We start from the raw sequence: 11,863 nt of genomic DNA, 5'->3' as shown, positions 1-11,863 counted from the left end.
AATCACAAAACACACATAATTAAACATAAGTGATAACTGTATCAAAATGAATTTCTGAAGATAATAAACTTTACGATGGTCTAAAAGCCCACAACACAGCTAATGCAAATGTTAAATATAATTAAACCTTGAAAATCATGTTTGTTGAGAAAGTTTTAATAAACCATTATGCTTACAAAACACACTGACAATGCAAGAAAAAAGAAAAAATAAATCAAGAACTTCACTGAGCATAACAGCTGAATTAAGTATTTATTTACAAACACATCCCCTCAAGGAAAAAAATGTCATTTACCTGTAGCGGTGCTTATAACGTATGGATCCAAACTTGCTGAGTTTTCGTGACAGTGAATTAGATTCATTTTCTGGCATTCTAATCAATTTGTAAAAGAAAATCAGATAAAGACTCAACGTTATAGGCATTCTGGGCCACTCCTTACTCCTAACACAAACTTTATAAAGGACCCCAGCCACTTTATTAGAATACTTCTCCAACATCATGCTATTCATACTCCATGAGGATGAAACAGGGAAGAACTCAATTTTGTTTCCATTTAAAAAACAAAAACAAAAAATAAAGCTTAATGTATCACCAGCTAAATTTTTGTTCTATCTTTACAACATAAAGACGTGAAACAAGGAAAAAGTATCCCCACAATCCAAAGGTCAGTTCTCTAGTTTCATCTGACCTGACCTCCCAGGAGGACTGCATGCAGTTGCCAGCACCTTATTCATCAAGACATTCTCTTTCCTCGTTTCCCAGGATACCACACACTCTTCTGACTGCTCCTTCTTATACTCTAGACTGGCTTATCCTGGCCTGTAATGTCGGGAGGGGCCACCAAGCTCAGTCCTTGGAGTTCTGCTTCTCTCTCCACTGTTTCCACTGGTGACCTCATCCAGTCACTTCTGTAAATACCTACTTAAGTGACATCATCAACTTTGGTCTTTCCAGTGAGCCTTGTATACCCAACTGCCTTATCACATTTCTACCTAGATGGCTGATAGGCTGTTAAAATTAATTATGCACAGAACACTCCATTTCCACCAATACTACATAGGTGCTAATAATGGCTGCACATTTTACATAAACCTAAAAATATTACCTCGATCCTTTCTTGTAGTATCAAAGATATAACTGTATCTTTGTGTATAAGTACCTATGTGTATATCATGTACACATACATGAATATATGTGTGCATGTTTGTATTAATATAATCCAGAGAATTAGGAATTGAGAAAATTAATAAAAGGGAAACAATTCCAAATTTGTTTGTAGACAGAATTCCTTTTATAAAAACAAATGCCATTTTCATTTATTAAAACAACAAACAAAATTTTTACATCAATTTACCTAAAAAATGTATGATGTTCCACACTGCACTTCCAGAGATGCTTGCAAGCAGTTTTACTTCGAGCTTCAAAAAAGAATGAGGTTTCATTACACTAAGAGAGAAAGAGAGAGACAGAATATGAATAATGACCAGGGAAGGAAGATAGCATTCTTCAAGTAACAGCTCCCTTTAGGTAACAAAAATTCAAGCAGAGAGATTATTGAAAATATATAAAGAATAATTGTCTCTTGATAACTATTTTTGGAGAGGTGCATTAAAATCACCTTCCATCAATTAAAATTTTATAAATTCCATTTACATCTTAAAGCACCTTTATTACCTACTTTTACATTGCCCCATGACGATAGACAGTTTGGACAGTGGCGGTGAAATACTATAAAATCTCCCTCATAAACAGCCACTAATACAGGAAAAGCACAGACCATGTGAAAATCAAAACCCAATCAAAAGAAGATGCCCATAAATCCAGTCCTTAAGTGTATTACTTTCAGGGATGAACAAGTCACACATAAAGCAATGAGTAAAGAACCTCAGGAAGAACCACCAGAAGGAGTGAACAACCCAGCAGCATCATCTGGAAAATTAAATAACGTCTCTGATGCCATATTTCTCCATTCTACATCACGTTACTGGGTGGATCAAATTAAACAATATGCATATGTACAGTATCATATAATAGGTGTATAATACATGTTAATTATTTTAATCCAGTAGTTACTTGATTCTTTATATTAAATATGTAAGAAATAAAACAACATTGAAGGTACAAATCAGCCCTCTATATCCAAAGGTTCCACATATGCAGATTTAGCCAACTTGAATCAAAAATATTCAGGAAAAAAAATACAAATTTAAAAAGCAATAGAGCATAACAACTATTTACACAGCATGTATATTATGTGAGGAATCATAAGTAATCTAGAGATGACTTAAAGTATATGGGAAGATGTGTGCAGGTTATATGCAAATACTACACCATTTATATAAGGAACTTGAGCATCCTCAGACTCGGGAGGAAGGTTTCTGAAACCAATATCCTGTGGATGCTGAGGAGCAACTGTACAAGCATACCTTGGAGATACTGTGGGTTCAGCTCCAGACTACTGCAATAAAGTGAATATTGCAATAAAGTGAGTTGCACATATTTTTTGGTTTCCTAGTGCATGTAAAAGTTGTTTACACTATACTGTAGTCTATTAAGTATACAATAGCACTATGTCTTAAAAAAGAAAAACAACAACAACATATATACCATAATTTAAAAATACTTGATTGGTGAAAAATGGTAAAAGTCATCTGAGCTTTCAGGAAGTCATAATCTTTTTGTTGATGGAAGGTACTGCCTCAATGCTGATGGCTACTGACTGACCAGGGTGGTAGTTGCTAAAGGTTAGAGTGGCTGTATCAATTTCTTAAAATGAGACAACAATGAAGCTTTCTGTGTTAACGGACTCTTCCATTCAATAAAGAATTCTTTGTAGCACATGATACTGTTTGATAGCATATGACTCACAGAAGAACTTCTTTCAAACTTGGAGTTAATCTTCTCAAACCCTACCACTTCTTTATCAATTAAGTTTGTGTAGTATTTTAAATCCTTTGTTGTCATTTTAAAAATGTTCACAGCATCTTCACCAGGAGTAGATTCCGTCTCAAGAAACCACTTTTGCTCATTCATAAGAAGCAACTCCTTATTCCTTGAAGTTTTATCATGACATTGCAGCAATTAAGTTGTACCTTCAGGTTTCACTTCTAATTCTAGTTTTCTTGCTATTTCTACCACATCTGCAGTTACTTCCTTCACTGAAGTCTTGGACCCCTCAAAGTCATCATGAGGGTAGAAATCAACTTCTTTCAAACTCCTGCTAATCAGAATAATTTGACCTCCTGCCATAAATCATAAATTATTTTAAGAGCATCCAGAATGGTTAATATTTTCCAGAGGTTTTTCAATTTGCTTTGTCCAGATCCATTAGAAAAATCATTATCTATCGCATCAATAGCTTGTAAAATGTATTTCTTAAAAATATTTGAAAGTCGAAGTTACCTCTTGATCCATGGGTTGCAGAAGAGATATTGTGATAGCAGGCATGAAAACAACATTAATCTCCTTGTATAATTCCATGAGAACTCTATAGTGACTAGGCGCATTGTCGATGAACAGTAATATTTTGAAAGGAATCTTGTTTTTCTGAGCAGTAGATATCAACATTGGGTTTAATATAGTCACTAAGCCGGCCCGGGAGCGGTGGCTCACACCTGTAACCCCAGCACTTTGGGAGGCTGAGGCAGGCGGATCACTTGAGGTCAGGAGTTCAAGACCAGCCTGGCAAACATGGCAAAACCACATCTCTACTAAAAATACAGAAATTAGCCGGGCGTGGTGGCAGGTGCCTGTAATCCCAGCTACTCAAGAGGCTGAGACAGGAGAATGCCTTGAATCTGGGAGGTGGAGGTTGCAGTAAACCAAGATCACGCCACTGCATTCCAGCCTGGGTGACAAGAATGAGACTCTGTCTTGGGAAAAAAAAAAACATACACACACACATATGTGTGTATATATATATATGTATTTTTTTCTAAGCCATCCTGTAAACAGATGGGCTGTCATCCAGGCTTTGTTGTTCCATCTATAGAGCACAGAGTACAGTTATCATCATTTGCATGGACCCCAGAATTTTCTGAATGGTAAATGAATATTGGCTTCAACTTAAAGTCAACAGCTGCAGTAGAAAATAAGAAGACAGTCAGCCTGTCCTTGGAAGCTTTAACACAGGCATTGACTTCTCCTTATAGCTATGAAAGTCCTAGATGGCATCTTCTTCCAATAAAAGAAGGCTGTCTTGTCTCCACTGAAAACCTGTTGTTTAGTGTAGCCATTTTCATCAATAATCTTAGCTAGATCTTCTGGATTACCTGCTACAGCTTCTAAATCAGCACTTGCTGCTTCACTTTGTACTTTTTATGTTATGGAGATGGCTACTGTCCTTCAACCTCATGAACCAACGTCTGCTAGCTTCCTACTTTTATTCTGCAGTTTCCTCACCTCTCTTAAACTTCAGAGAATTGAAGAGAGTTAGAGCCTTGCTCTGGATTAGAGACTCTGGCTTAAGGGAATGCTGCAGCTTGTTGGATCTTCTATCCAGACCACTCAAACTTTCTCCAAATCAGAGTAAGACTGTTTTGTTTCTTACTACTTTTGTGTTCACTAGAGTAGTTCTCCAAATTTCCTTCAAGAATTTTTTTCTTTGCGTTCACAACTTGGCTAACTGGCACAAGGGGTCTAGCTTTCAGCCTATCTCACCCTTCAAGATGACTTCCTCACTAAGCTTAATCATTTCTAGCATTTGATTTCAAATCACAGATGCACAACTATTCCTTTCAGTTGAACACTTAGAGGTTATTGTAGGGTTATTAACTAACCTAATTTCAATATAACTGTGTCTTGGAAAATAGGGAGGCCTAAGGAGAGGGAGAGAGACAGGGAATGGCCAGTCTGTGGAGCAGTCAGAACATACACATCGTTTATGAATTAAGATCACCATCTTACATAGATGCAGTTTATGGCACCCCAAATCAATTACAACAGTAACATCAAAGATCACTGATCACAGATCACTACTGAAGCAGCTACACTGTCCAGTGTATATACCTTGGGGTTCATTGTCATGCACTGAGAAAAAATTCAGGACATGGACACATGTGGGTAGGTTAAGGAGTGAAAAGTTTAATAGACAGAAGAAAGGAGGGAGGAAAGCAGCTCCCTGAGAAAGAGAAAGAGACATCTGAAAAAGGGGGGAGGCCATGGACCACAGCAGATTTTATAGGCAGGCTGGAGAAGACGGTGCCTAATTCATGTAGGGCTCACAGAATGGCTTCATCAGATATGATGTCTACATAGTGCGCAGGGAAGGCTGGTCACCCTACCCTAATCTTCTTATGCAAATGGGCTTTCCAGTTGATCTGCGCCATTTTGTCTGCTCCTTTATATTATGTGTGGCTGGCAGAGAAGGGAGGATGGACCCACCATTTTGAAAATGTCTTGTCCTTAGTTCCTGCCAGCACCCACCTGGGCAAGCTCCTAGCTTTCAGGGTGCTCTGTGTTAGAAAATGATTCGGGACTGCTTTTCATTAAAAAGAAAAGCCTTACCGAGGAGGACTCCCATGCCCATGTTATCTACCTAAGTAATTCCTTCTTAGCTCCTGTATCATTATAACATATATAATAATAATGAAAAAGTTTGAAATACTATTGCAAGAATTACCAAAATGTGACACAGTGACACGAAGTGAGCATATGCTGTTGGAAAAAAGCTACCAACAGATTGACAGGGTTGCCACAAATCTTCAATTTGTAAAAAAAACACAGTATCTGCAAAGCACAATAAAGTGAAGTGCAAAAAAATAAGATATGCCTGTAATTCTAATTTTGCAGAAAATACTACTTATATTTTAAGTAACTGAATAGAAAACTAAGCAAAACACAATATGAGTGCTAACATAATAAACCACAAGCTCTGTGAAGTTATATACTTGCTAATTTAATTTCAAAGCTACAAACCAAACTCAAGTCTCAAATGAAGCAAATGCCTCTGAAATGAGGTTTCTATGCACTCATAAACACAAAACGATCAATGCAAAAGAATAATTGAAATGATTTGTCTCCTAGTTTTAATAAGGACAGAACATTTATGTGTATAAAATTTCTCCCAAGTCCAACTTGAAAAATGCTTCCCAACTTAGGAGTTTGTCAGATGAAGAGATATGATGGAAACCACACCAACATACACACATTACAGCAAGGCTAGCTGTAATTCCAAAACCTTGTCTGGTGGAGGAAGAAAGTTAGGAAAATTTTCAGGTTTCTGGTTTGGGTGCTACTAAAATATAGCAAGTGGAAAAAATGGGCATTTGGATGACAAGGGAGGAGACATTAAGTTCAGGTTAAGATATTTTGATTTTGAGGTCCCCATAGGACACCTAGAGGGCCAATAAGGACGCAGGTGCAGAGAGCCAGAGAGAGGGGACATCTACTCACACAGGTGATCTCACCATGTGAACAAGACGGCTCAGGGAGAGCGCACAGAACGGATGAAGGTGGAATCACTGCAAAGATGCTCCTGAAGGTGGAGTGAGAGAGGTCCAAATATATCAGGAAACAGTGTCAGACAGGCTGGGAAGAGAGACAACTCTCAAGTGACCCAGAAAGGTCAAATCAAGTTTGAACAGAAGTTACCACATTTCACGGTAAGAAATCTTCCAAGGCCTTTGTGAAGGGGGTAGGGATTATACAATTAGAGGTGAGGAAGAGAAGTCAGTGAATTCAGAAAGTGTTTTCCTTAACACCAAAAGAAACTGCTGGCAGAGCTGGAAAAGCGGACGCACAGGAAATCACAAAAGCTCCTCTGGGCAGGGAGGGAAAGCCCAAGCTTTTGTCAGAAGATACGAGCCCTTAGAGAGAAATTTTTTTTTTTCTTGTACTTTTCTTTTTTTAAATATCCAGTCATGCATTGTATAAGGATGTCTTGGTCAATGATGGATCGCATATACAACAGCGGTTCCTTAAGATTATAAAACGCATTTTAACTGTGCCTTTTCTGTGTTTAGATATGTTTGGATACACAAACACTTACCGTAGTGTTTCAATTGCCTGCAGTATTCAGCACAGTACCATGCTGTACAGGTTGGCAGCCTAGCAGCAATAGGCTATACTGTATAGCCTAGGTATTGTGAAAGGAAATTAAATTTGGGGACCCCAAACTCATTTAGGTAAAGGGAAAATTCAAGCTGGGAACTGGGTCATGCAAACCTGCGTCTCCTTTTTGGTTCCTAAATAAGATTGCTACAAGATGAAAAGCTACATGCCTCCCCCGTATTTTTCCCACAAGGAAATTCCTAGTGAGCTGTTAAAACTTTACCATGGCAATGCAAATTGACAGCTTTATCTCTACAGGTACAGTCACCCCAGACACAAATGCATTATCTGACTGTTCCCTTACCCTATTTTGTCTGTGTTATCTGACGTAAAATGCAGATTCTCCGCATTTTTCCTCTGCCCCTTTTGTGTCATCCTATGTAAGAAAAAAAAATGTAGATTCACTGAGGCAGACAAAGGCATGAATGACTATTTTTCCCTACCTCCCTCTTACATGAAAACTGTGTGCTTCTCAACATCCCATCTATGGCCCTTTAAATGTGGAGCTCTCAAAATCATCTTTGGAGAAACGCATAGACCTGTCTCCCTGGCATGTCCTTAACGTTGGCAAATAAATCTAAAATGATTGAGACTTGTCTCATTATTTTCCTTGACTGTCAGTGTGTAGTAGGCTAGACCAGCTAGGTTTGTATAAAAATATTCTATGATGTACATACAATGACAACATCGCCTAATGGCTTGTTTCTCAGAACATATCCCTGTCATTCACACATGTATAACATGTACGTGGTATAAATGGCAAAGTTATCAAAGTGGGTATACACTGACAACTGAATCTCCCTCCCACCACTGTCCCCAATTCCCTTCCCCAGAGGCAATCACTACTCTAAGGGGTGGGTGTTTTTAAGGGCACTGAATTATCCTAAAATAGAATGTACAAGTTATTCATTTAAAATAAGTCTGCTTGTGACTGCATTCTATCAAGATAAATTGTTAAGGTAAAGAGAAGACCAGGAGAGGCTACCCCTGCCCCTCTCCCACTACGTCCTTCCTTACTACGTAGACCCACCATTTCCCTGTGCCTTTCAACAATGGAAGCACTGTGTGTGGCAGGACATACTGAGAATCACCACCTACTAGAAATGATGGCTGAGAATGACTTCTCTGTGACATAGACATTTTTAGGTTTTTAGCAAAACAATCCAAAATGAGGTATAATTTAAGTAAATAAAAATATCAAAGCTTATTTAATTACATGCTTCCAAAGACTTCCAAGACTTTCAGAATTTGCTGATATAATACAGGTCCTGAATTCTTTCAAATGATGGAATTGGGGGTTTGAGTCAGGTTTACCTAGGGACCCACGGGTCTTCCAAAAGTCTTGGAAGGAGAAGCAAAGTATTCCGTCTTAAAATAAAACAAAGTCTCCTCTAAATTTCAAACTTTTCTTAGTCTGGTTTTCAACTTTTTTCATCAGGTAGGTGACTGTATCCTTTTACTTTTCAAGTAGAGACCTGGTCACAGGATGCCTAATTTTTAGTAATTTTTTAAAAAACTACCATCGCTTAAGGAAAGGATAAAAGATATTTCAAATCCAACCAGAATTCAGTTTTTCTCAAGTTTCCTTGGGTACAAATATATTAAAGGATCAAAAGCGCCTCCCTACTGGCTTCCTAATTATTTCTGCCAAGTACAAACGACAAGTATGAACTCATTCTCCACTTATAGTGAGCTTTAGGACAAGCTGCCTATTTTTTATCCTGTTCCTGGCAGAATGATCCAAATACTAAAAGGAGGCTTAACATAATTGAAACAGGAGCCAGGTATTCTGAATAAATTCTGTGTACTTTTGCCATGTACAGTAACTGCTGGCATGAATTCCACTGCCATGGCATTTCAAATATCTCTTTCCACCACTCTCACTTACCAAACCTTTTCCAGATAAACATGGCCAATTAGCACATTTCTACTCATTCACACAAAGATGAACAGCTGCTTAATTAAAGAAGTTCATTCCAATCTCCTACTAAAATACTTTAGCCAAGAATCCAATGCTCGCTTTTTGTAAAATTACTCAAATACCTTCATAGCTTTGGTCATTTCATACCAGAAGCAAAGCTATTCTCTGAAACTATTTCTTTTTACTTCATAAACCAATCAAGCTTGAGTCACTTGTAAGTCCAGTATCACGTGGATATTACTGCCTCACGGGTCTCTAGGTAAACCTGACTCAAACCTCCAATTCCATCATTTGTAAGAATTTAGGACCTGTATTATATCAACAAATTCCCAACCTAACTCCCTCTGGTCTTCCCAGTTTCTTTTCCCATTTTGGCTGACTATGTCTCTCTTGGCAAGCTTAAAGAAAAAAATCTACTTTCGCCTAGCTTCTTCTAAGGGTACTGGGATTCCTGACAGGATCACTGAAGGGCTCACACTGCCAGCAGCACACCCACTTATTCTGCCTGGGCCTAGTCCCATTTCACTGCCTCTCTTAAGCCTGTATTCTTGACACAAGAATGCAATCCTGTACTCTGACAGGTTCCTCCCTGTTTCTGTTTTGGGAAACAGCCACAACTGGACAGTCTGCCTTCCCCAGGCTCCCTAAAATTATGGGTATGAATACCTTTCTTAATCCCATTATAAACCTGGCTCACATCCAAGGTCACATTAGAAGTAACCCACGATACACGGTGTAGGTCATCACTGAAGAGCAAAAGAGATGAGTACTTCTAAGGAGAGTAAAATGCAATCACTATATAAATGCCTGAAGGTCTACAGCAGAGAGGTTTCCTACTGATGTTCCACAGAGGTGGGGGGAGAGGCTACAAAGAAGTGTGACGATTACAAGTCTAAAGTACTGTGAGATTTTTGCTTTTTTCTTTCTATCCAATTCACACAAGATTTACATTAACTCGCAATCATTAACTGAGTTTAGGTTCCAGGGAGAGAAACAAAAATAGTCAGACGGCTGGAAGCAAATGACTAAAATAACTTTCTTCTTAATTACTGATCATGCAAAGGAAGGCAAGTAGTCGAACTGCAATCTTTATTCTCCAACTGGAAATAGATACCAAAGAAAGCTTATAAAATTTTAAGTCTTTTGAAAAATTGTATCTTTCTAAACGGTGAAACTGACTGTCGTTTTAAAAATTAAACTATGTTGGTATACATGATATCCTGGGCACAATATCTGTTTTAATGACTTTCCTCATATTTTTTCATGCTCTCTTTTCTAGGCATCCTGAGTTTAAACCTGGCTAATGAATTGAGGGTGAGTCCTGCAACAAAATTCACCAATTTTGTCATTACTTGGAAAAGGAAGTCAGAAGGAAATTTTAGACACTGAATAAAACACGATCTTATTCTTTCCAGTCTTTACACGATGCTCCCCAAAGAGTGTTTCTTACAACACTAGGGTCTTGCAATATTGGCATAGAGGGGTTCTTTGCTCAGATAAGTATGGGAAACACTGGGCTAAACACTCAGACCTTTAATGCGCTAATATATACTGTGAATCTCCAAGAGCTGGTAAGGTTGTAGGTTGTTTTAATGTATTTGAGCAAAGAACTTTCTTTCAGGGAAGTGTATGGTAAGTACATACTCCAGTTTAAAAAATATTGCACTATAAACAACCCTCTACACATACATACACACACACATTTTTAAAAAAAATTGAAATGCATGTAATATGGTTACATATTTTTTAATTGAAACATCATTGTGCATTTCACACGGCACTTGAAGAATAAAATTAATTTCCATTTCTGCATGTATATTTCACAGTGTAAGAACAAAAACAGCAAAATATTCTAGTACTCTTATCAGCTACGTGGGTTACATTTCAAAACATATGCTAAATGTGAAAACCATCATACCCATTTTACAGATGAATAAGTGGATTCTTGATAATTGTATACAACTCTAGCTCATAGAAGCATAAATTAGAATTGAATAAGATGTATTAGATTACATTGCTTCTCCTCTTTTTTCTTTTCCTCCAAAACTTTCAAAAGAGAGAATATGAGCCAGAACATAGAAAATATTTACATCGTATTCCAGTAAACCTTGAAAATTATCATGTTGAGTTTATTCTTATTATTTGAAGGAATTCACAGATATGAACATAGAAGTCCAAATGGATTTTTCTGTGTGCCCGTTACAAGTCCAACTTTGCACGAGGTGCTTGTAACTTCACAGCAGCTTCATAAGAGATATTATCATCCTCACTTTACAGATCAGGAAATGTAGTTAAATGTTGTTCAGTGAACTGCCCACAGTTAGTGAGCGAGAGACCTGGACTTAAAACATTTATTTGATCACATGTCTAACAGTCCATCACTAAATCTGAAAGATTCCAAATCAAACTGTCATGTGGCATCAGGACCCAATTATTACTAACAGCCACACTTAAGAATAGTTGGGGAAAATATTAAATCTATAGTTCCAGGACTTCTATACATTGTAGTTGGAGACACAAAGTGGTACAACTATGAGTGAAGCAGGGGCATACGGCAATACCAAACAGAACTACATACGCACTTACCACTGTGACCGAGCAATTCCTCTACTGGGAATTGAACCTGTAGACATCCCCCAAAACACATGTACACACAAAATTACTGAATGAAGAAAAATGTGTGACTGTAAAATATTGAAAACTTTTTCTAAATATTCAAGCGTAAGAGATTGGTTGAATAAATTATGTTACATACATTCAATAGAGCGCTATGTACAAAATAATGAGAAAGCTCTCAATGAACTGATATAGAATAATTTCTAGGAGATATTACTAAGTGGGGAAAAACCCCCAACACAGTACAAAAGCCCATACAGTATGCTACCTTTTAG

General features: G+C 37.6%; 1 protein-coding gene across 1 annotated transcript in view; it reads right to left on the bottom strand.

Annotated features, from left to right (window-relative positions):
- EPB41L4A (erythrocyte membrane protein band 4.1 like 4A) overlaps positions 1-11,863 on the bottom strand; it is a 187,655-nt gene that overhangs the window by 79,327 nt on the left and 96,465 nt on the right. Inside the window, exons 10-11 of the mRNA XM_011989408.1 lie at positions 1,356-1,447; positions 296-373 (exon numbers count right to left, since the gene is read on the bottom strand). Coding sequence (XP_011844798.1) covers positions 296-373; positions 1,356-1,447 — 170 coding nt within the window. The remainder of the gene's footprint in view (positions 1-295; positions 374-1,355; positions 1,448-11,863) is intronic.

This window comes from Mandrillus leucophaeus, unplaced genomic scaffold (genome assembly GCF_000951045.1).
Source record: "Mandrillus leucophaeus isolate KB7577 unplaced genomic scaffold, Mleu.le_1.0 Scaffold352, whole genome shotgun sequence".
Taxonomy (NCBI): domain Eukaryota; kingdom Metazoa; phylum Chordata; class Mammalia; order Primates; family Cercopithecidae; genus Mandrillus; species Mandrillus leucophaeus.
Note: the sequence above shows the minus strand (reverse complement) of the source record. Positions and strands in the feature narration are given on the sequence as shown.